The sequence below is a fragment of the Pneumocystis murina genome (assembly GCF_000349005.2).
Source record: "Pneumocystis murina B123 chromosome Unknown supercont1.4, whole genome shotgun sequence".
Lineage (NCBI taxonomy): Eukaryota > Fungi > Ascomycota > Pneumocystomycetes > Pneumocystales > Pneumocystaceae > Pneumocystis > Pneumocystis murina.
Genome location: NW_017802362.1, coordinates 90,360 through 114,504, shown reverse-complemented (window position 1 = coordinate 114,504; position 24,145 = coordinate 90,360). Strand labels below are relative to the sequence as shown.

At 28.3% G+C, this 24,145-nt stretch overlaps 12 protein-coding genes across 12 annotated transcripts; 5 read left to right on the top strand and 7 right to left on the bottom strand.

Moving 5' to 3' along the window:
- Positions 1-211: 211 nt before the first annotated feature.
- Positions 212-3,334, top strand: PNEG_01429 (hypothetical protein; the record flags this gene model as incomplete). Its single annotated transcript, XM_007875178.1, has 5 exons — positions 212-1,350; positions 1,408-1,521; positions 1,571-2,022; positions 2,066-2,965; positions 3,015-3,334. The coding sequence occupies 5 exons, from the start codon at positions 212-214 to the stop codon at positions 3,332-3,334; spliced, it is 2,925 nt and encodes a 974-aa protein (XP_007873369.1).
- Positions 3,335-3,614: 280 nt separating this feature from the next.
- PNEG_01428 (hypothetical protein) lies at positions 3,615-5,427 on the top strand. The gene is made up of 6 exons (XM_007875177.1): positions 3,615-3,692; positions 3,744-3,848; positions 3,904-4,299; positions 4,341-5,083; positions 5,126-5,233; positions 5,277-5,427. Exons 1-6 carry the CDS (start codon positions 3,635-3,637, stop codon positions 5,373-5,375), a joined length of 1,509 nt encoding a protein of 502 aa, XP_007873368.1. The 5' UTR covers positions 3,615-3,634; the 3' UTR covers positions 5,376-5,427.
- Positions 5,428-5,624: 197 nt separating this feature from the next.
- Positions 5,625-7,902, top strand: PNEG_01427 (hypothetical protein; the record flags this gene model as incomplete). Its single annotated transcript, XM_007875176.1, has 8 exons — positions 5,625-5,768; positions 5,821-6,289; positions 6,331-6,581; positions 6,627-6,746; positions 6,790-7,294; positions 7,337-7,376; positions 7,423-7,582; positions 7,624-7,902. 8 exons carry the CDS (start codon positions 5,625-5,627, stop codon positions 7,900-7,902), a joined length of 1,968 nt encoding a protein of 655 aa, XP_007873367.1.
- An 86-nt stretch (positions 7,903-7,988) lies between these two features.
- Positions 7,989-9,310, bottom strand: PNEG_01426 (hypothetical protein; the record flags this gene model as incomplete). Its single annotated transcript, XM_007875175.1, has 9 exons — positions 7,989-8,058; positions 8,100-8,184; positions 8,226-8,355; positions 8,398-8,608; positions 8,654-8,769; positions 8,814-8,901; positions 8,951-9,119; positions 9,166-9,233; positions 9,279-9,310. The coding sequence occupies 9 exons, from the start codon at positions 9,308-9,310 to the stop codon at positions 7,989-7,991; spliced, it is 969 nt and encodes a 322-aa protein (XP_007873366.1).
- Positions 9,311-9,752: 442 nt separating this feature from the next.
- Positions 9,753-11,228, top strand: PNEG_01425 (hypothetical protein; the record flags this gene model as incomplete). The annotated part of the gene is made up of 6 exons (XM_007875173.1): positions 9,753-9,809; positions 9,868-9,921; positions 9,972-10,301; positions 10,347-10,535; positions 10,585-10,712; positions 10,760-11,228. The coding sequence occupies 6 exons, from the start codon at positions 9,753-9,755 to the stop codon at positions 11,226-11,228; spliced, it is 1,227 nt and encodes a 408-aa protein (XP_007873364.1).
- A 464-nt stretch (positions 11,229-11,692) lies between these two features.
- On the bottom strand, positions 11,693-12,288 carry PNEG_01424 (40S ribosomal protein S23; the record flags this gene model as incomplete). The annotated part of the gene is made up of 4 exons (XM_007875172.1): positions 11,693-11,787; positions 11,840-11,889; positions 11,939-12,160; positions 12,224-12,288. 4 exons carry the CDS (start codon positions 12,286-12,288, stop codon positions 11,693-11,695), a joined length of 432 nt encoding a protein of 143 aa, XP_007873363.1.
- Positions 12,289-12,601: 313 nt separating this feature from the next.
- PNEG_01423 (hypothetical protein) lies at positions 12,602-13,168 on the bottom strand (the record flags this gene model as incomplete). The annotated part of the gene is made up of 3 exons (XM_007875171.1): positions 12,602-12,877; positions 12,918-13,005; positions 13,056-13,168. The coding sequence occupies 3 exons, from the start codon at positions 13,166-13,168 to the stop codon at positions 12,602-12,604; spliced, it is 477 nt and encodes a 158-aa protein (XP_007873362.1).
- Positions 13,169-13,866: 698 nt separating this feature from the next.
- On the bottom strand, positions 13,867-15,030 carry PNEG_01422 (hypothetical protein; the record flags this gene model as incomplete). The annotated part of the gene is made up of 4 exons (XM_007875170.1): positions 13,867-14,252; positions 14,299-14,443; positions 14,489-14,577; positions 14,625-15,030. 4 exons carry the CDS (start codon positions 15,028-15,030, stop codon positions 13,867-13,869), a joined length of 1,026 nt encoding a protein of 341 aa, XP_007873361.1.
- A 157-nt stretch (positions 15,031-15,187) lies between these two features.
- Positions 15,188-17,734, bottom strand: PNEG_01421 (hypothetical protein; the record flags this gene model as incomplete). Its single annotated transcript, XM_007875169.1, has 8 exons — positions 15,188-16,492; positions 16,547-16,732; positions 16,783-16,883; positions 16,936-17,059; positions 17,109-17,182; positions 17,230-17,486; positions 17,524-17,633; positions 17,696-17,734. 8 exons carry the CDS (start codon positions 17,732-17,734, stop codon positions 15,188-15,190), a joined length of 2,196 nt encoding a protein of 731 aa, XP_007873360.1.
- A 762-nt stretch (positions 17,735-18,496) lies between these two features.
- On the bottom strand, positions 18,497-20,706 carry PNEG_01420 (hypothetical protein). Its single transcript, XM_007875168.1, has 10 exons — positions 20,638-20,706; positions 20,525-20,591; positions 20,399-20,483; positions 20,211-20,349; positions 20,097-20,164; positions 19,982-20,050; positions 19,843-19,932; positions 19,463-19,798; positions 19,259-19,419; positions 18,497-19,208 (listed from the first exon to the last, which is right to left on the bottom strand). Exons 1-10 carry the CDS (start codon positions 20,699-20,701, stop codon positions 18,515-18,517), a joined length of 1,773 nt encoding a protein of 590 aa, XP_007873359.1. The 5' UTR covers positions 20,702-20,706; the 3' UTR covers positions 18,497-18,514.
- A 185-nt stretch (positions 20,707-20,891) lies between these two features.
- On the bottom strand, positions 20,892-22,354 carry PNEG_01419 (hypothetical protein; the record flags this gene model as incomplete). Its single annotated transcript, XM_007875167.1, has 8 exons — positions 20,892-20,924; positions 20,965-21,030; positions 21,077-21,197; positions 21,239-21,382; positions 21,524-21,978; positions 22,023-22,125; positions 22,169-22,245; positions 22,286-22,354. The coding sequence occupies 8 exons, from the start codon at positions 22,352-22,354 to the stop codon at positions 20,892-20,894; spliced, it is 1,068 nt and encodes a 355-aa protein (XP_007873358.1).
- Positions 22,355-23,148: 794 nt separating this feature from the next.
- PNEG_01418 (GTP-binding protein rhoA) lies at positions 23,149-23,972 on the top strand (the record flags this gene model as incomplete). The annotated part of the gene is made up of 5 exons (XM_007875166.1): positions 23,149-23,219; positions 23,272-23,299; positions 23,394-23,591; positions 23,638-23,772; positions 23,823-23,972. 5 exons carry the CDS (start codon positions 23,149-23,151, stop codon positions 23,970-23,972), a joined length of 582 nt encoding a protein of 193 aa, XP_007873357.1.
- Between the last annotated feature and the right edge of the window lie 173 nt (positions 23,973-24,145).

The window sequence follows — 24,145 nt, the reverse complement described above, 5'->3', positions numbered from 1 at the left end:
ATTTATATTAATATAAGGAAAGATATTAAAAAGAATTAGATACGTATTTTCGTTTTTTGATAAGACAAGCAAAAGACTATTTTTTTATAATATTTAAGAATAAGGATTTTTCTAATTAATTACTATTCAATTAGATTGTTGTGATATTTTTCTGAAATTTTTTGTGTAATATTTTTTATATTTTACATTTGGTCTATATATATACTTGAAGATGTATACATCTAATTACCAGAATACGAAGAATTATGTACATGGGTTTTGTGATACATACGGAAATATATCAGAATCGAGTCCTATTTTAATAGATTATGATAAAGATTATATTCCACGTGACATTTCTAGTATATCCAGAATAGCACTACCATCACCACCAAGAGATAATCCATCTAATTATAAAATGCAAACATGTCGTCAGGATTCTATGCAGACATCAGTGAATGTATTTATAGGGAGTACAACAGATTCGTCATCTACATCATCGAATAATAAAAATATTAAACATACGTCATTATGTTCAGATACATCGAATATATGTTGTTCTCATATAAAACCTAGTTCAATAGATCCATATTCTATGCTTTATGGAAATCAAGATATGTTTTCGTATTCGAAATCGATTGCATCTCAATCAGAAACAAATTCATCTTTACCTATATCGGATACATTTGATTATTTACATTGCTTGCCTACGCCTACGACATTAGGATCTACATCATGGGCATATCCAGAATATACGTATGATAAGTCTCCTATTTGTTCGGAATTTTCGATGCAACATATGATGTTTTCAGAATATCCGGGGTTAATTTCTGATTATAATAATTCTAATATTATGGATTGCTCTACATTTTCTGATAAAGATTATGGATATATGACGTATAAAATGTCAGCGCCGAATCTTTTTACATCCGATTTGATGCAAGTTTATGATAATGATCCTACGACATCATCTAATGTTCATAATATGACAACTCAATCTTGTGGTAATGCTCCCTCATCATTTCATATGCAATCGGAAATGTTTGGTTCAATGCAGTATAATTCATCTTTAAATAGTCCATTGGAATTACCACCTTTAACAAATATTCAATATGATCATTCTTTACATTCTCAATATAAAAAACATAACACAAATCTTTGCTTCAATCGAGTGGTCGATAAGGGGGACTATTCTTCTGATAGACAACCTCATGATCTTAGTGATCAACGTAATAAATGTTTTAAAGTGGATGCTAATAATATTATGTTACATTCGATTAAGAAAACGAATGATTCATTGGCTGTAAGACGAGGCAAACCTATTAGCTCGCTGATTAAATCCTTTATTCCTTTATCTGAATCAATATTACAGTATGTGGCTTTTATATATTTTTATTAAGTTATATTATGATTTTAATATGGATCTAGGTCTATTGTTAATGATTATATTTCTCTTACTCCTTCAGGCTATCAAAAACATAGGTATTCAATTATAATATATACGAGTAAAGTAGCACAGAAAAGTTATGGTACTGAGAAAAGGTATCTTTAAATTTTATAACTTTTTTCTTTCTAATATTTTTTTTTAAAGATATCTTTGCCCTCCTCCATGTCTTCGTCTTCTTGGTTCCAAATGGTTTGAAGGTTGCTTAGCTGATATTCCTTTGAATTCTTTTCCAGGAACTAATCAAAAAGAAAACACGTATGGAACCAATGTATTTGGAATGTATTCGTTTATGGATATTTATGCGACTTCATTATTGCTGGATGTAGAAGAAAGCTTTAATATCTCATCCATGGATTGTTATTGTAGTGATGGTACTATTTTTAAACCAGGTTCTAGTAAAACAACCCCTGTTTGGGGAAAAATCAACCTTAGATCTATGTATGTTCCTGACAGGAAGGAGAAAATACGTTCTGCGTGCTTAAAAGTACAATTACATAAAAAGAATAAGGAATTTAATTTTGTTCAGTTTCAATCTTCCCCAATATGTATAATATCAAAAGCTTCTCAAAAGAAGACAAGTAGTAAGAATAATGATAGTATGAAATTTATATTTCCTTTTTTGTGTTGATAATTTTATAGTGTTAATTTATCATGGAAGCATGATTGCTTTGTTTAATCGATCTAAGGCACAAACAAATCGTATTCGATTTCTTGGGACATCCTCGAATTCTTCTATAACTAATAGTGTTCCATCAGGTTTGGGGGATCATCAGTTAGAATTAAGTCCTGAGAATATCTTTCTGACTGCAACTTCTCAAGTTTGGGAGCCTTTTCTAATATGGTCTCTGGACTTATTTGTTAATCCAGGATCTTGTGAAAATATAGATCAAAGTATGACTTTGATTCGTTTTAATCAGGCTGTTGTTTTGCAATGTTCAACAACAGGATTAATAACCATTCCATTAATTATTCGTCGAGTTGATGGCCGAAATACGGTTATTAAAGGACAAGAAAACTCGAAAAATGATCATAAAAATATGTTTGATCTTGATGAGCCTGTTAATTCGTTACAAAAAGTAGCATTTCAGGTCTATAACGAAAACTCCAATTTACCGGATATATACCTTACATATCAAGACGAGAATATTATTATGCAATCAGCACGATATATAGACAAAGAAGAAATAGATACGAAACTTTCTGATTATGATAAGCTATCTAATAAAAAATCTTTATGGGATATATCTAGCTCTAATTCAGCACCTGATACTTTTCTTCCTTCAAAAGATTTATTAGATAATATATATAATAAATTATTTTCTTATCATGATTTTATGCAGAAATACGGTTGCCATCATACTAGTGGCATGAATAATAATACAATTCAAAATTCTCCATATAAAACTAGATCTTCAATTCAGGGATCCATTTTTCCTCAAAATTTATCTATTGATAAAAGCGGGTCAAGTTCTTTGGAAAATAATTTTGAAAATGCCGAAATTGTAATGGAAAATGCTATATGGAATATTGTAGGAATATGTAAGATATCTAATTCTAATTAAGATCTTTATTATTAATCTTTATTTAGCATCTGTTGAATCTTCTTTTTATATATCTCCAAAGTCTAATGCTACTACAATTGGTCTTGTACCAGTTATTAAAGAAGTTAAATATCTTTCCGTGAATATTATTCAAATTATTGGTCAAAACATTAATCAATCTTACTCTGTATGGATTGACGGAAAGCCATGTAAAACATTTCGATTTTCTACCTTTTTTGCTGAAGATAGTTCTATGTTTATCGATTTACAGTGTATTTTGCATCCTCAAATTATGCCACAGGACCCTAATCATATATTATTGGTTCGAGATGATGGTGTTGTTTTTGATTCGAAAAGACATATATAATCAATTTTTTGGAATAAATCTTTCATTAATTTCTTATTTAATTTATTTTTACTAATCTTTACCGCTGATATCACCTTTTGATGGGTTTTATATTATTATAATTTATATATAATGAAATTAATCTATATTTCATATATATATTCTAATATTTTGATATTTAAATTTTGTATAGAGTGAATTTGTAGAGTATTAATTTTTATTAATTTTAATTAAGAATCTTTATATTTTTTAAAAAAAATATTCATTATCGAAGCCTTTATCTTATACCTTGGCGAGAAGATATTATCAATTATAGGCCAAATGTCTCTGTATGGCAAGATAAATGTAAATCTTTCTAGTAAGGAAGATATTAATAAAGGTTTTATTGAATATATATCTTTTTTCAAGTTTTTTTTACGTTAATTTTAAGGATCTATTGAGCGAGAACCTGTAACTTATGTTGTTCAACAAACAGAGGTAAAAAAAGGGACGATTTCTCAAGAAATTGATGAACATCGACGTATGACATCAGCGGGTATCTTTTTGAGTATTTTTTTTAAGTTTTGATCAATTAATGGAATGGAAAATAGCATTGCAATTCCAGCCTATTCGTCGACCTTTACAAGCTAAAAAAAATGTAAAAAAGCCATTATCTTCTGTTTCATTACCATTTGAGCCTTTAAAGTCTCATCCAGTTTTTCATAATGTTAGTTCATTGGATTATTGGAGCCATAAAGATGAAGATTTGAATGAATCTTATGATATAACAGAAAGTCGAAAAATAGCAAAAAATCGCGGGAAAAAGAAAAAAACCAAGAGTTTTGAAACTGTTTCATTGTCATGGGATGATTCTTATGATCCTTTTAAGCCAAATGATTATGAAGAATACAAAATGAGTGATGAATCGGTTCAAGAGATGATTGATTGGAAAAATAAGCAAGAGGGAAAGGCTAAAGCAGATGACATAGAAAAATATAAAAATATGGGTATTTTAATATTTTTAAGTTTTTTTTTAAATTTAAAATAGAACAATTTGCCCCGCCTGCAAATTATTCACCTTCTCATTCTTCTACTGTAATTGGATTTTCTCAAGCTACAGAGCCAGTTTCTGCTATTTCATTGGATGAAACTGCTGAAGAGGCATATGCCCGACGGGTTGCAATGTCACAAAATAGAAATGTTGAAGTTGATTATCGATCAAGTTATTCAACTGAACCTACATATGAAATAGATCTACCTAAACAGTCTTTTCCTCCTTTGAGTTCATCAGAAGACCCCGTTTCTGTGGAGTTGTCTCATGAAGTTTTGGATAATCCTTTGGCCATTTCTGATGATAAGCAACATCTTCAAACTTTCAGCAAAACGACTATTATACGAGAGCCTCAAATGTATGATATAAAAACAACTAATTCATCTGAATTTATGTCTTCTTCTATGGATTCTGAAAATTTAAAGATACCAGAATCTTTAGGATTTCAAACTAATTCTAATATGCCGGGTCAAAAGAAGTTTGCTGAAAGATTAATGAAAAAATATGGATGGGAAAAAGGCAAAGGATTAGGTGCATCTAATGATGGAATTGTTAATCCTTTGATTGTGAAACAATCAAAGGATCGTAAAAACACTGGTTCAATTATAAACAAAAATCATCCTGAAAAAACCGGAAAATTCGGAAAATTGAGCAAAGTTATTTTGCTTACAAATGTTTCCGAATTGGAAACCGTGGATGATGAATTGTCTCAAGAGATAGGTGATGAATGCAATAAAAGTGTATGTATTTTTTTATATTTATATATTTAATAATTTTTCAAGTATGGAAAAGTTGAACGATGTTTTATATATAAAAATATGAACAGCACTTTAGCTAGTGATATTGTAAGAGTATTCGTTCTCTTTACTGATACAATTAGTGCATTAAGGGTTTTTTCTGATAGAAATTATGATTAATATTTAACATTTTTAGGCCGTTAATGCTCTAAATGGTAGATTATTTGGAGGCAAAGAAATTAAAGTTAGATTTTATGATTTTGATAAGTTCGAAAATGGAGAATATGATGCATAGAAAATCATTAAAGCTTTAAATCTACGAATTCACTTATTTTAATCATTATATAAATATTTTTTAACATATAAAATTCGGTATAATTCTATATTTATAATAAAAATATATTTTACATATTTTTTAGTTTATAAACTACTGATTTTTATGGTTCATAAATGTTTTAAAGAAACATATTTTTTTATTGAATTATACTGAATTTCGGTGGGATAAAACGATCAATATTTAAAATTCAAAATAAATGAATAAATAATGGGCTTTTTACCCTTTAATACAAAGGAGACTGCAAATAAAATAAGATGTTTTTATTGCAATTCTTCTTTTTCTAAAAAACAAGTAAAAAATATGAGAGAATGGGTTTGTTTTGTTTGTCAGGCAAGAAATTATATGGATAGTGTAAATTCCAGAAAATATGATATAGTATTGTTGCTAACATATAGATATATAGAAGGGAAATACAGAAGATGTTCCTTTTTATGCAGCAAATAAGAATGACCATTTAAATATTCGTTATACAGCATTATCGTCAAATCAGACAGAATTATCGCCATTTTGCCAAACTTGCATGAAAAACCATCTATTTATCGTTAATGCATTGGCATCATATTTACCTTCTGAAGAAGATCCTGATTATGATGTTTATTTGTCTGCATTACCTTCATATCGGGAGTTTTTAGAAGAGCGATATCCTATGGTGTGTGATCTTTGTTTTCCTCATATACAGAAGCATTTGGCAAAGAAAAACTATATTGCGAAATCTATGACTCTTGGAGGATGGCTTTTAAGTAGTAAAAAAATGCATGGCTCAAGACATAGTCAATCTCGCCTTTTTTTATGGGTTCAGCTTTTTATATGGAGTTTTCGTGGTTTAGGATGGTGGGTTTTTACGGTTTTCGTTATTTTGTATTATATTTTAGGTTAATTTTTGAAATTTTATTTCTTTTTTTTGATGATATAGGTTTTTTCATTCCAAGCGTTTTTTTAAAAAATACTTATGAGATAATACCGTTTTGGAGTACGCGTAGCTTTTCAAAGTGTGTAGCTATATTATTTGATAAAAGTGTATCTTTTGGTACATGTTTATTTCTTTATAAACTTTTCATTAGAAAATTAATATTTTGGGGTATTTTTGTTATTTTATGGGATTATACATGGATTTCACAAATTTCGAAATCATATCATCGTGTTTCTGGTAAAAAATATTACTATGTATTATTTATTTACATTTTTATTTTATTAATAATTATGGTATAGATATGTCAAATATTTATTCACATTATCCGTGCTATTGCTGAATTTATATTATCTGAGCGTATATCAGATGCTTCCATTTATTCGGAGATTAGTCTTGTGCTCTTTTTTATTTCTATAATTGTATGATTGTTAAGTATTAATTGCATTTTTTCTGATGATTTAGCATTTAGTATTGATATTTAAATGTATCTACTTTATTCCTCCGGCCTTAATTAGTTTATATGATTCGAATTCTAGAGGATTTTCTGTTGATTCCAAACAAAAACTCAACACTGAATTTAAAATGGTAGAAAAAAAATCATCTGATAATGATAAAAATTTATCAGTTCCTCTGTCAAATAATTGTAGGCTGGAAGAATGTCGACATAATGTAGATTTATGTGATGATTTTATGCAATTAGATCCTCCTGAAGTAGTACCATTTAAAATGGATATTGGAAATTCTTCTCTGCATAATAATCCATCGTTTGGCTTTTCTAAGGGGATAAAATTGCCATTACCACCCAAAACGTCTATGTATAGTAATGTTCAACAGTCAAATAGGAGTTTTAACTCCCAAAAAGAAAACTATTTCTTACGGTCAAAATCTAATATATTTAAGACTAATCAAAAAGATGATGATGATGATGATGAAATTGCATCTCAACGGTTTTTTGCTCCTGAGGAAAGTTAAGCAATTTTAAAATTATTTTTATTAATAAATTGTTTAGCAACCAACTGGATTGGAAACTATTTTTTCTCCTGCCTTAAGTCTTGATGATGAACCATTAATTATACGTGCATTAAGAATAGTTAGTCGGCATAAATTAACTTGGAATGAAGTTATTTCAGTGCTTTGGGCTCTTGAAATAATGATTATTAATATTTTAAATTTAGGAAAATTTTCATATTATTCTTCCATTTTAGGTTCCTTTGGTATAGCATGCAGCATAGCAACCGGCTCTTGGTTTTTGAGGGTTTGTTTATCTTTATATTTATATATATTTATATTGTCTAGAAAACATATATAAAATTGATTTTTATCGGGACTGTTGTCTCTTTTTTTTATTATCTTTTTATTTATATTAATCATTATGATGAAGATTTTGAAGTATTCTTAAAGACATCTAAAACTTTTTTTATCTATAATACTTTAATTACTGCATTTTATTCCTGTTTTAGTTTAAGAATATTATGGATTATACGGTTTTTATGGAGCTATAGACCGTTAAAAGCAAAGCAGGGATGTTCACAAAAGAAAAGTAAAATATGGGGAAAATATGCTTATAACAAATGATATATGTGATTATATATATTATAAATTTAAGAAAATTTTATATAAGATTCTACATAATTGTTTAAAGATTGCCGTATATATAGGATTTAAAGAATAAGGGCTTTTTTTGCCATTTGAAGTGCTCCTTCCTTTGTTTTATTTCCTCCGATAAATCCACTTGTTAATAAGTAATCGCTAATAATGATAATTATTTTTACCTTGCATGTACAAAAATGCAATCTTCTATATTACATTCCAAGCTTAGTATTTTGTCTCTTAGTCCTCTCCATTTTTCAGGTAAATCTAATATAGTTAATACTTTTCTATAATTATGAAATATATACTTTTTCTACTTGTAAAACTATCGGGTGTTACAGGGACCGCGTGTACTCTCCAATCTTTTCCATCTGTATATAATGCATAAAGAATTTGACCGTTTGCGTTAAATTCATGTTCAATTTGAGCCAAATGTGACTATTTATTTAAATATAAAAATAATTTGCCAATATTATTAACCTTCCAAGGCAAAAACTCATCAAAAACAACAATTCTTCCTTCAGAATCATATTTAAATCGCTTTTTAAAAGCCTCAAGGATTAACTCTCGAGCTACAATCCATGCTCTTCCATAATAATCCAACTGATCTAGGAAGATTGATCCAATAAAATCACTTGCTTTTAAGAATAAATTAAATAAAACAGTATCGTCTGAAGGCTGATTCCATCTTCTATAGAACAATCAGAAAAAAATAAAAATATTTATTTTTTTTAACGGATTAAAATTTGCAACTAAAGAAGATAGTTCGAGTTGTGTTTTAAATAAGGGCCTTATATTTTGTGGATATGGACTAATCCCATTATCATTAGCATCAAGTGCTTCTAAAAAAGACTGCAATTGTTATTTTTTTAAAAAATAACAATTTTCATGATAACCTCGTATAATTTAACATAAAGAATATCAACATGTGGATGATTTATATCTAAAGTTAGTCTTTCTGAAATTATACGCTTTCCAAAATGTCTAGAATTCCAATTTAGACGTAAAATAATTAATAAATGTAAAAAAAAACTTAAAAATTAATCCACAACTGCTAAGTTTGGTTTTAAAATTTTCTGAAAATGTTTCATTAAAATATTTTTGATGATGATCAAAATATTTTATTCCATCATATTTTCCTTGAACATCCACAATAATATCACATGTTTCAAGTACTTCTGGATCTCGAGATCTTATAATCTCTGATATAATTAACTTATATTAATAGAAAAATCATTTTATAGAAACCAGAATTTTTAAACTCTGGAAGAAGTCTTAACATATAGACAGCAAGGCATTCATCTGCATGAAATGTTCTACAAATTAATTTGATTTTTAATAAATCAAATTTTCAAAAATACCCATTATGTGTTCCAATTTTCTTATTTGCCATTTCAATTTCTTTAAATTAATAATTAAATACTCCTTATTCTTAATATTTCTATTGCTATTCAGGATAAAATACTAGAGAAAGAAGGTGATAAATAAATGATCTGATTCGCTTTTAATTTGACTCAAAATTTACAAAAAATTAGCCAAAATTTACCTGAAAAAAACGAAATATATGTTATACTATATGAATATTTAAAAATATTGTGTTTTTTATTAATTTTTTCGTATTTTACTTGCAATATTTCTTAATATTTAAATCCAAAAAAACTTTACGTTTGATAGTTAGATGTTCGGACGTTAAGATTTTTATAAAAATTTGAAATAAGTATTATTCATAAATATAGGAATTTTTGTCAAAAAAAACTCTATTTATTGTAAAAATTTTTATAGAAATTAAGGTCTTTGCTTTTTTTTTGGAGTTTTAAGGCTTATTTTTGATAGAAATGGGGTTTATTTATTTTTGTTTAAAAATATTCTTATCAACTATTTCTTTTGGACAGGTAGGCCTTTAAAAAGATATAGACAGGTATTTATTTCATATTTCTAATAGTTTTTTAGCTTATTTTATCCATTCCTTTATCTTTTGATGTAGGAGGGCGAATATCTGGATTGGTATAAAAAGTGATTAAAAATTGATTAAAAATTGACAATTTTTATTGAAGGCGTATACCCTGTCTCTTGAAGTATTGTATTTTTTTATTTGTCTTTTTTCTATTTTGAAAAAAAGCCCAAAAATAAGGCCTTTTGTACAAATTATTACGTTAAGTCAATTTTTAATGGTTCCTTCGTTGATGATTTATTTTCTGGACACTATTTCTGAGAAATCTACGCCTTCATTATTTATACGTATTTGTACGCGTATATGGCTGGCCTTTTTGACACGTTCTACGCCTATTTTTACGTTATTAGAAGGGTTTACATCTTTACTTGTTATTCAAGCTGTTGGGCAATTTGTTAAATGGCTTGTAAATAATTGTTCTGATTGGTGGATGGTAAATTTGTGGAATGTTTTGAAGAAAGCGGAATAATATGAATAGATTTTTCTTCTTTCTGGATCAGGGGGGATTCTTTCTGCATCTTTTTATTTTCTTTATCAAATTTATACATCTCTTATTGTAACAGTGCAAAACGCAACATTGATAGGCATTCTTTTGACATGTGCTATATTTGTTTGCTCATTTAGTATTCATACAGGACGAGGGAATGTAGTTGAAGGATCGCTTTTGGTATGATTGAATATAAAATATTTAAAGTATGATTAAAATGTATAAATAGTTTGCTTATTTGGTGTATTCTGTGTATATGATATCTAGTGATCTTCAACCATCTGGAGATATGTTGAAAGAGAAAAACATAAATAGAAATGGATCAGTTTTGCCCTTTCCTCCTATTATTATGGAAAGGTAAAGCTTTTTAGTAATGAATTTATTACGTATTTTTATATTTATAGTTATACGACTATTGTGTCTTCAATTGCTTTTAAGATACCCAAGGCATTATGGCGCACTGTATTTTTTTTAAAAGCGATTACTTCTACTATTACGCCAAGTATTATTATATCACTTGTTTATCGTCTAATTGTTCTTTATTCTGCTACTTTTATTGTTCCTGCCGTACGAAGTGTTTATCGAGGTGTTGAGCATGTTCCTTCCCTAGATAACAAAGAGCTTACTTCACGAATCATGAATATTTTAATATCTTTTTCACCTTGTGTTTTAATTGCTGTATATACTCATTTACTATTACAGCATTTTTCTCTTCATGGTCATGATGCATTAATATTTGGTATTCAAATGGGATCTGTGTTAATTTGGCGCTGGTTGACTGCTTTTATGGTTGTTGGATTTTATGCCATAGAAATCTTACTGGGTGATGAAACAACTAGTGATATTTTAATATCACATTGGAAAGCATATTGACTATGTTTTTTTATATCTTTCTATCCTGTTTTATTATATTTATTATTAATTTATGTTCAGAATTAACTTGAATTCAGATTTATGGACTTTGTGCATTTTTATAACTGAATATCAGGATTCTCTGAGAATTTACTTACTGATTTGATAGGTTTAAACTTTTGAGATAAAAATTCTGTTTTTTCCTCAATTTCATCACTAAGAATTGGAAAAATATTATTATAAAAGCTATCTTTGTCTCTGGGCTATACTATCAAAAATCAACAAGATATACTAATGATACATATCTCTATAAAATATATGGGTGGAAATAACCTAAAAAAACAAATATAAATACAAATATATCTCATTATTATTATACGAATATCGACTTTATTTATCTCGCATTTTTACATAGATTATATTTAAAGTTCAATATAACGAAATATTAAATACATAAACTTTACATTCTATTCCAACATATAGTCTTATGAACGTGGCTTTTCTTTTTTTTCTTTCCATAATGCTAAAAGCGATACACCAGATACTTTGACAATTTTGAATCTAACACCAGGAATATCACCTATAAAATATTCTTGTTCAAAAACATTCTTTTTGTTTGTTTAAATAATTACCTTTGGCTTTTCCTTTTCTTCCAAAACCTGCAATCAATACTTCATCATTTCTATCCAATTTTAATAAGGTAATATTTATACATATTTTGGGTCTTCTACTCATCTAGAAAATTCAAACAACCATCATTTGGTACAAATGCTGTTATTTTTTTCCCATTTTTAATTAATTGACAACGTACGCACTTGCGAATAGCGGAATTCGGTTGTTTTGCTTCTACTCCTACTTTCTCTAATACAATTCCCTTTGCATGAGAACTTCCTTGAAATGGTGATGATTTATACAATGTTCCTAATAATCTTTTTTTAAATAGTTGATCTGACCTAATGAAAAATTATTAAAAATCTTAAAATCCCACCAAAAAGTAGGACTAAAAACAAGAGTACCATCGTTCCTTGCGACGATGTGTTCTTAGCTTTCGAGCTGCGTTTAATCCCTGAGGTTTTCCCATATTTTTTTTAAAGATAGTTCTCAAAATATTAAATCTTTATCGTGGTGTGACTGTCTGGTTAGACCTAACCCTTATTTTTAATATTTTGATTTTATAAGAACTCAAATTTATCTATTTGTTCTATGTTTCTATATTTTCCTTGTATTTTCTTATTTTTTTTATATTTTTTTATATTTTTTTTATTTTTTTTAGTTTTTGTTATTTTATCAAACTATCTATTTGAGTTAAAAATAAAGTTTTTATTAAGGAGATGATTGACTTATGAATATTATGCATGATTTTTTTCATTTTTTGTTTTATTTTTTTCTTTAAATTAGTCTTCAATATAGGCATCTTTAACTTTTGATACATCTCTTTTTAATGTAACGACAGGTGGTGAATTGTCTTTATTTGATTTTTGTGCTAAAAGCCTTGTTATGTCTTTTTTTTGTTCTATTTTTTTAATAGTTTTCCATTGTTCTGATAAATCATGTCGTTTATTATATATCTGTCTAGAAAATTCAGACAGATAATCTATTTTTTCTCCAAAAAACTTGACTTTATGTTTTAAATATTTTGTCTTACTAATGTATTTGGGTATAGCTTGAATCTAGACTATTTTATAAATTTTTTTTAGAAAAATATCTTACATTTAATATAATATCTTTATATTCTGAAATTTTGTTAAAGTTATCTTTTTCTTTAGATAAGTATTCATTAAGATACGTTTGCTTTTCGCTTGATAAATCAAATTATTTGTGTTTTAAAAGATATATCTAAACACCTACGTTAAATTTTGTATTCGTTCTTTAAGATGTTCTAATAAATCTAAAATTTCAATACTAAGTGGCTTTTCATCAAAATCGTCTTTTGATGTTATATCTATAGGTGAATTCTCCATACATTAATTATATTAATTTATTAGGTGTTAAATATTTTAAATTTTATTATCATATATATTACAACTTTATATGATAGTTTATAAAAGTATTTAAGACGATACTACTCTATATTAATAAATGTTATTTTTATTGTAAATCTTTTTTAAAAAATATATCTAATTTATATAAGAAATAATATAGATATGTAATATATAGATATATAGTCTATACCTTGAAAAGATAAATTGCTAAATCTGAAAATTATTCTTAAGATTAATTTTGCTAAATATTGAAATATTTGTTCTTTTTAAATTTTATATGTTATGTTTAATTTTAATATTGATCATAAGAATTTAGTTGATTTCAAATGTTAATGTTATGCATTCAATGTACCTTCTTTTTTATGTATTTAATTGCCATGTTTTTCAAAAAACATTAAATAAGTCTGCATGCTATTTTCCTGTAATATCTTTATAAAAAATAAACTTCGCTAAATCATGAAAAGTCATATGCTTTAAACAATATGTATAACTAATTTGTTGAGAAGTGTATATAAAACAATAATAAAATGTAATAGAAACTGGTTAATTATAAACGATTTGCTATTAATAAATTATATTGCTTATTTTTAGTAAAATATACATCCTAGTTTCTGTTATAATATTTAATTAGATTTTATAAAAAACGCACTAGTATTCCCATACTTCGTAATATGCAGTTATATATTTGTGGATTCTAGTTCCCAAACATTTATGTTTCCATCATCACCGCAAGTATAAATATATTCGGATTCTGAAATATTGCAGAATATTGAACAATTCAGTTCATATACATCATGTGCATTCTTTTGTATAGCTTGAATGGTCCAACCTTCTTTATTTTCTTCGTAAATAACTAAATTTCCATCTGATCCACTAGAAACAATTCTTCCTGACGTTCCACTCCATGAAACCGAATAAATTGTACCTGTATGTACTTTAGGTAAAGTCGTTTGCTCGATCCAGGTTTCTTCAAAAGGTACGAGAATAGGTGCAATATTCGAATAATCTTGAGTTCTGGGTTCTCGTTTCCATATTTTTATCGTTTGATCATCAGATGAAGAAACTGTTGTATATTTAGATTATAGAATTTTTATTACATGTTAATATACCAAGTCTTGGATCAAATGATCTTTTTTCAAAGTCAATACACCAAACTGTACTGTTATGCCCAGTTATGTTTGCATAGCATGCCCAATCATCTTGGTTATCTTTCCATAGCTTAATTGTATTATCATAAGATGCTGATGCCAATCTCTGATGAATAAATTAATAGAAACATTATATATATGAATTTAATACTTCTTCTTTAGGATGCCATAAGACCATTTTTACATCTTGTGTATGTTCTTGAAGTATGGATAAACAATCAAACTCGTTTTCTTCTTCTGCTGTAGAAATTGATGAATAATATATAGGTGATAATATATATTATAACCTTCCCATATCCATATACTTTTATCTCGAGAACATGTTGCAATTAGTCCTCCATCCGATGACCAATTAACGCTTTTTACTTCACTTTCATGTCCTTCTAATGTTGCCATGCACTCCCATTCTGATTTATTTTCATAATCTGGCTCCCAAATCCCTATTGTTCCATCAAAACTGGCCGTTGCTAAAATAATATCTCCTTTTGTTTGAGGCTTCCAAGAAACAGATCGAATACTTCGTTGGTGACCGCCTTCTAATGTTGCTATACAGCGCCCATTCTGTGTTGACCAAATCTTTGCTGTTTTATCCGATGATGCTGAAGCTAATAGAGGAAGTGTTGGATGTAGAGAAAGATTCCATACACGGTCGACGTGACCAGAAAGTGTTTGTATATGACGAAGATATTTCATTTTTGACAAGGTAGAATGATTATTATATTGATCTAAGTAATATGAAAATAATAGATGATATATTTTAGTTACGATTCGTTTGATAAAGTAGAAGTTAAATAGTCTATTATACTGATATACTTTTCATAATTTTTTACAAAGTTTGAAGGAAATAGGGTTAATGATTCCATACGATTCCGCTTAGTACTTCATCTACCCATAAAACATCGCAACTAGTGGTTTCTACAGCGGTTTGATTAGTAATGTTTCCATGTGAATGCGTATTGAACTGATCTTCGATCGAAACACTAACTGATTTGGAAATGGTAATTCCATTGAAAGTTGGATTAAAGTTTTCCTCAGATTTTTGTATAGTTGTAATGATTGGATAAGATGATTGCGATGTTCGAATACGTTCAAGATCTTTCAAAATTGGGGAAAAATCACGTCGAATATCTTGTGTAAACAATGCTTCTCCCTGGCCTAAAATAGACCATTGATTCGCTTTGAAAAGACTAAGTGGAATAAATTTAACATTGTTATTAGGTTGTAAATGAACATGAATAGGTATGATGTGACGAAATAAGATTATGGTTGCATGTTTTCCTTGATAATGACCTGAGCATGGGATACGTATGAGCTCTGGAATTAGGATTGCATCTTGAAAAAGATATTCATTGACATATCGACTGATTTGCAATAATGCTTCCTTCAATTCTGCTTTAAATAATGTCATAGATGAACCAAAAGTTTGTGGATGATCATTTTGGGTTAAAAAATGAAGTACTTGTTTCGCTGTTACATTTTCTGATGATTTTAAAAATGACATTTGTTCCTGGTCAAGCATTCTAAGTGATAACATTTTACACGGTATCATACAATCATTAAATTTATCTACCAAAATTTTTAGGCCATGATGTACGTGTGCTTTGATGATAAAAATGCCGACATAAATGCCTGGTTTATACGAATCCTCATAGATTCGATATAGTCTCATACTGTCAATGTATTCTGTAATCTCTGCCCGGGGAACTTGAAGTGAACGAACAAGTCCATCCAGAATTAAATGAACCGGTGCAAATCGGAATCCATATGATAAATATCGATTACACTCTGATCGATTTGCATGTTTGATAAGAAACAACATTTGACCTTTCCCGTACATTCTTGATATTGGATTTAATATTTCTTTGTCATGTTTTGATTGTTGTATCTTTTTTTGTCCTGTTTTCATAATTCCATCATAAAGGATGCCTACTTGATGTAATGGCTCATGTAACAATTCTGCAAGCCGTGTTGCAGTGACTATAAATCGCTCTTTAAAGATCAATGAATAATCAATCTGTTGGTTATCGGAAGGATCTGATAATTTTACATGATCTTTCATAATTGGAACTAGATTGATAACACTTTTCCAAGCACGGCTGACTTTATAAATCCAATAAAAGACATGATGATCCACATCGAATTCATCGTTTAATGACTGAAAAAAATGAATTAGTTACGTTTTAACATAACATTTCTTCATATAACATACTCGTTTATGATACGTATCAGTGATTTCATGAGAAATAAGCATTCCATCGATTGTTACTAATAACTTTCCTTCACTATCAAAAATAGCACGTGTAAGAACAACTTTTTGTGCTCGATCTTTTCTAGCCTTTAATCGACGTGTTGCCTCGAACGATAGGGCCAATAATAAGAAACATGCTGTAGCTGACTAGGATTATATGTTAGTTTGATTGACCTAGGCAAGAAATATATATTTACAATAACACCAATAAAAATGATAGTTGTTTTTTGAGATATACCTTTATTCGTGATACGACGATATCGATAGACTGTACCTAACGATGCAATCCAATGCATGCCTTTTATTGTAATATTAATTATATGAAGTTTTGAAAATATATTTAAAAAAACCTGAAACAGCACTAGCGAGTAGAAATGAACATCCTAATAATTTCCACCATGCATTTGTCCATTTAGATTGAAGTGTAAAGAAAAGTGCTAAGGTAAATACCGTTGCGCAGATGGCAATAATTACCTAGGATAATATTTAGTAAAATTTGATAATGAGAAATTTCTTTATGCACCGATCCAATCACATATCCAATATTATAAAAGGCTATATAATTCGAAATTCCTGCTTGGCCTGTATAATGCATTCCTAAATTGTTCAGGCTCAAATTATAGTCTGTAATAATAGCTGCATACCACAAATAGCTAGGCCTCCAATTATTCCCCCGCCTAAAATACGTATAGGAGATACTTTTTCATTCGTTCCAGTCAATAAATATGCTAAAAGCAAGACAAGAACTGGAAGAAAAAATGATAATGCTGTAAATCCTGCATTATATTCTAGTTGATATTGGGGATCCCCATCATGTAGAATAATTGCACGATTTCCCAAAAAATGCATACTCCATATAGCAATTCCTCCCATAGAAAGTGATGAACTCAGAAGTAGGGACCTATATATTAAAAATATACTAAGTCTCAAAAACCTACCAGTTGAATATTCCATGAACCGATGTTCGATGTCTTAGTAATTCTAGTGTAGTATATGACCCTAGTACTGAAATAAAGTATGAAACAAGAACAATTTTTGGTGAAATATGCTATAATCATATATTAATAAAATACTATAATATTTCTTTTTTTTATTATCAATTAGCTTTACCTGCTCAGTTTTTTCTCCATATACTAGTTCCTGAGACATGATGTGGTTTGGAATATATTTCAATTGAGGATCACAGGGCTTTTATATTTAATTTTGAATCGATAAGCTTTATTAATTAAATATGCATAGAATATGAAAAAAATGCATATATTACGGGAAAATGACGCATATAATAGAATATATGGAGCATATATATACAAATTTTATTTTATTCTTTATATTAGTGTTTGTTTTTGTTTATATTTATATATATATTTAGGAATATGCATATAAAGCAGCGAATCGCTATGACCTTTGATGAATTAAAGACAGGTTATTTAAATAGTATATAAGGTACAAGAAATTATTTAAGATTTATATTTAAGATGTGTTTAAAAATAAATTGTTTTTATAAATAGTTATGTATTTGAGAAATAAATGAAAAATTGATGAAAAATTTAAATGTAGTGCTAGGGTTTAAAATATAAGAGTTTAGGTCTTTAAATAAAAGGGTACAGAGCTATAAATATTGGTAAATAATATCAGTGTTAGGATCAATTAGGTTAGAAGTTAATTTATAAAAATATATCATGTTAAAAAGAAAAAGCAACCTTTTTATTTTTTCTTTATGTTATTTCCTAAAAATATAGAAAAGATTTGCTTATAAACCAATTAAAATATACTAGTAAAAATGAATAAAGTTTTTTTAAAAAACCTTAGTATTAAATAAATATTAAATTTGAAGATTTTCTATTTGGAAATATGTTTTTCTATATAAAGATTAGAATACTTCCATTATAAAAAGCATCGGAAAATGTATTGCTTTAAATATGAATATAATCAATGAGTTGTGCGAAATGGTTCGTTGTAGTCTAGAATTGAATCTTCTTTAGTTTGAGATGTTTGTGGAGAAGATGCTTTATCATATATTATGCCTGGATAGTTTTCGAAATCGTGAAAATCGTTTTTGCGATTAAAAGGAGTGTTAATATTTTTATAATATTGCGATCTATTTTCATTCCAATATTCTGAATCAGCGGAATGATTAAATTTGTCAACATATTGATCATTTATTTTACGACTTTTACAATGGCGCCATGTTAAGTAAATAGTTCCAATTAATATAAAGACAAGAATAATAGCTAGGATATGATAATATAATTTCCATGCGTTTTTTTCTTTTTCAAGCAAACTATTGTTTTTAGAATTAGGATTGAAAGAACCAGTTTCACTTTTGGCCCTTGATTCACGAATTTTCTTAATTATTTCTTGGTCAATTCCTAGAAATCTATTTAACATATCCTGACTTTCCAATGGTTTATCATAAGGAACCATATGAGATGCATCTTTGATTATGATATATGTCAAATTTCTGTCATATTGGTAATATCCAGCAATTTTATCCATAAATATCCAGTCTTGTCTTGGTATCCAAGTACCATCTTCTTGGATAAAGCCTTTGCGTCCATTCCATTCCAGATTATTAATCAGATCTTCTGTGCCAAGATGATTACAAATAATGTCTTTATCTCCACTTGACATTATTAGTATAAAAATTATTTAGTTTATATACATAATAATTACCTATACAAAACAACTTGTATTTTACTTAAGATATATGGAAGCAATTCAATAGATGGAGGGGAACTATATCTCAAAAATGTTTCTGTAAAACGTAGATTGCATTCTTGCCAAACAATTTTTTTATCATTATCGACATTTAAAGCTTTTAACACCTCTGGTTTCTTGAAATGTTAATAAATTATAAGAAATCATAAAATGAATTACTCTTAAATAAGAAGTCAACTGCACTGACCCATTAGGCCATTTCATATCACATGAAGGATATTTTAGTCTTAAATCATACATATTAACACATTTTTTATCCTCCCTAAGATCAGGCTTAATGATCATTGAAAGAATAGAATCACAGTTCTGAATATCTTTCAGTTGTTTCTTCGAAAATGCTAGTTCGCAATCTTTTACTGCTTTTTGAATTTGCTCTTCTTGTTCAGAACCCTTCTTGACCAATCCGTTTTTTATTGAAAAAGGCAAATATGATTTATAATGAGTTAAAGGATCAATCCATCCATTTCCTATAAGGATTCCTTTAAGGTTATAATTCTTTTCTTTTCTTAGCAGTTTTATAAAAAATAGTTCTTATTTACTTTTTTATTATTTTCTTCGTTTCTTTTCAAAATAGCATTTGCAATATATGGAACATACTGTCCAGAAAATGATTCTCCTGTTATATAAAGCTATTATCCGTTAGCTTCCTGCTAAATTTCGATTAAATAATAAATAAACCTCGTCATTTTTGTATTGCGGAAATATTTCAAAAAAATTGTCTAAAAAAACAAGGAAATCACTAACAGTCTTGAAAAATAAATTCAATTTCCTTCTTTCCATATGTTATCCTCACCTGAGATAATCCATGTGGATAATTCTCTGGTAAACTATAACTTAAACCTGTTCCTGCTGGCTGATCCACTAAACACATATTTAGACACGCAAAGAGCTAATAACCCTTAAATACCGAAAACAACGTTAGAGAATTCATTCCATTCCCCTTGATTTCCTGAAAGTAGCCCTTCTTTAGTCATTCTAAACGGTCCATTCTCTAAAAAAGCGCCATCCATAGAAGAACATCCAGGTCCTCCATTTAACCAAATTACCTAGTGATTATTAATAAAAATAGTGTATTATATATTAAATTAAATAAACCGTTCTTTGTTTATCCACAATATATCTGTTTTCTACAAATAAAAAGAAAAGCGAATTTTCATTCTTTTCATTCACTTTAATATGACTAACTTGTCAATAAATCCTCATTATATATTCTTCCCCTACCCAGAATACAACTTTAAGTTCAAATTTTCTACTAATCCAGGCATATTTTCAACATAATAGTTGGAAACTAATTATAAATTAGATCTTAAAAGGCTCTTTTTCTTCATGAAAACCTGAAACTGCATGAATAATGCGCGAATAGGCCCATATTAGAAAGAATATAAATATTTTAGTCATTTTAAGACGCTTATTTACTGATAAATTAAGATTTTATGCAAAAAAAATCGATCAGAGCTAATATATAGAAAAAAGCTGAAAGGGTTAGATATAAAAATTAAGTAAAAAAAATACATAATAATCTTAAAAATGATATGATATTGGTTTAGATTTTATATACATATATAAAAGAGGGACATAAGTAGTATTTTTATCTTGTAGTTTTTTTTGCTCTTGGCTTAAGCTAGAGAAAAATTAGATAAAAGATAAAATGGTTTACTTACTTCATCAACACCAACAGGATGGAGCATGATTTTATTAAGTGTTTGTGGAGTATTTCCCTGATATCCCTATTTAAATTAGTTTATTTTTTTATATAAATAAAAATAAAAACACCTTACTCCAATCATAACTAATTGCGTATGCAAAAATATCACCAGTTCGATTAAAAGCAGTACATGAAATTGTTCCACCTACATTAGCAAAGCCCTTTAGTCTGTGTTTTGAATCTTTATCCCTGCAATAATGAGAAATTTAAATAAATAGGTATATTTGTACCAAAAATGAAAAGTTCCATCAGAACCTGCTGTGGCAAAAGTTCCATATTGTGGATGAAATGAAATATCATTAACACTATATACGTTTGAGCTATTATTAGCAAGCCCTGTAGAATCGCGATGACATCGAAAGGAAAAGTTTAAACTAGTTATGTGTTAAACAGTTTCTTTTTCTTTATAAAATTGCCATGAAAAATTCGAAGAAAGTGATATACTTAATGATTCTTTTTCCGAATATTTTTCGGGATTTTTTTAAAGGATTTTTGAAGTAAATAAATAATCTTACCTTGCATCTTTGTCTTCCACATATTGAATTGCACATCTCCCCTCTACGCTACCAATAGCATAGCCATTTGCCTTAATAAAGCACGAAATAACACGCGTTTGAAATTTAAGTGGAGATTGTGTCGTTTTAAAAATAGTCGTTGGATTATTTAGATGAATAACACACACATGTCTATCTGCTGTCCCAATTACCATTAATTGATTCATTACATCCATCGTATAACATCTTTCCGGTAACTGGACTGTTGCAATTGGTTGTTGTTGTCTTAAATCCCAATATTTAAGCATTTTATCCCATGATCCAGTTGCAAGAATATTCCCCATATTACCTCCATCAATAAAACGGCATGATTTAATTGGTAAATCATGACCTGCTACTTGAATACTTTGACCCGTATGTAAATCAAATAACATTCCTGCTTTATCTGTACCCACTGATGCTATTTTAGTCCCATCCTATAATGTCTTTTAAAACTAATATTATATAAAAAAAATCGCACTTTTGACCAACAGCATGACAAAACATGTCCTTGATGTTCATACATTGCCTTTCCCGTTGTTTGGCCTGATGATTGAACCTCATATATTTTAACTTTTTTATCCCTAAAAAAATTTAAATCTTTATCATTCAAGAAAAAATGAATACCATGATGAAACTGCAAGAAATTCTGCCTGTGGGGAAAACGATACTCCTGAAATACTATCTTCTGGTGGTTGTATCACCTTATTTCATTAATTTTTACCCTCATCTATTAATATTTACTTCAATATCATTCTTGAGTTCCTGATTTGTAATTGATGTGGATGATGTGGATCCAAATAAAGATGTCATAGGATTATATTAAGCTATTAGTATTTATTTTATCTGATGAATCGCTCCTTATTTATTTATTTAAAGGTTGATTTGCTGGTAATTTGTTTTTTTAACGTTGAGAGTGCTGTTTCAGCGATAACTAAGAGAATGGTTATGGCTGGGTTAATTTATGAATAAACAACTTTCTGGGTAAAATTTAACAGAAATTGTTCATTTTTTATTGTTTTTAAACATAATTATAAATTGTTGGGTTTTTTTTCTTTCTTTTTTTCTTTTTTTTAATTTTTTACTGAAATATTAAAAACTAGTTTTAAATACTTTTAAAACTAGTTTTTTTTCTTCCATTTTTCAAGAAAAATCTACATAAAACTTAATTTATTCCTTTTTATAGACTCTTTGATGATACCTGTTCTTTCTAAAGAAACTATGTTTCCATAGAAACTATGTTGTTATGGAAATATATGTTACTATAGAAACCTTTGGACCCATAAAAAAAATAAAAAAGACTATTTAACTTATTTAAACCATTTTTTAACAACGGCTATTTTTTAATTTGTGTTTTTTTCTGCTTTTAATAATATTTTTATTTATATTTTTTTGAGAACTTTAATGATTCACGTGAATTTCGATATAATTTTTGAGGCTTTTTGCAAGTTCGGTAAATTTGACTGAAAAAAAGAAGATTTTGGTGGTGTAAAAAGAGGGTTATTTTGACTAGAAATTATTAAATAAAAGTATTCATCGCTTTTTTGAAGTTTTGTGAGTAAGTTTCTTTTTTTTTGGTTAAAAAAAGGTTAAAAAATAAAAGAATTATGTCACTTGAATATAGACGGAAACTTGTTATTGTTGGTGATGGTGCTTGTGGAAAGACATGTTTGCTTATGTAAGAATGATTGATTGTCGAAGGTTTCATGAATACACTGATGCTTTTTTAGTGTTTTTTCTAAAGGGACTTTCCCGGAGGTAAGCAGATATGAGTATTTTAAGAAAATATTTTTTAATTTTTATACACGAAAAAATGTGTTTTTGTGTTTGGTAGTATTTAATAGAGCTGTAGGTTTATGTTCCGACCGTTTTTGAGAATTATGTTGCGGACGTTGAAGTTGACGGTAAACATGTAGAACTTGCACTTTGGGATACTGCGGGACAGGAAGATTATGATAGGCTGCGTCCTTTATCATATCCAGACTCCCATGTTATCCTTATTTGCTTTGCAGTTGATTCACCTGATTCTTTGGATAATGTTCAAGAAAAAGTTTTTTTCTTTTCTTTTATTAGGTTTTTTTTCTCTGATTTTTTAGTGGGTTCCGGAAGTGTTGCATTTTTGTTCAACTCTCCCTGTTCTTCTTGTTGCATGTAAAAAAGATCTTCGTCATGATATGAAAACTATTGAAGAACTTCGTAAAACATCTCAACGGCCTGTTACGACTGAGGAGGTTTTTTTCTTTTAATTACATTAGTTCTTATAGGGTTAAATACGTATTAGGGACGAGCTGTTTCTGCTAGAATCGGTGCAGTCGATTATCATGAATGTTCTGCAAAAACAAATGAAGGTGTTCGTGAAGTCTTTGAGTCTGCGACAAGGGCTGCAATGCTTACAAAGCAAAAAAAGACGAAAAAATGCATTATTGTTTAGATTGTAGTCTTATGATATTATTACTAAATAGGGGTTAAGTTATGTTTCATTTTCTTATTGAGCTCTTTGCAGCATTAAATATAGCAAATAAATGAAATTAAGAAATTTTGATAATAAATTATTTTGTATTTTATTTATTATTTTTTTTTTTACTTCCATATTAATTATTTTTC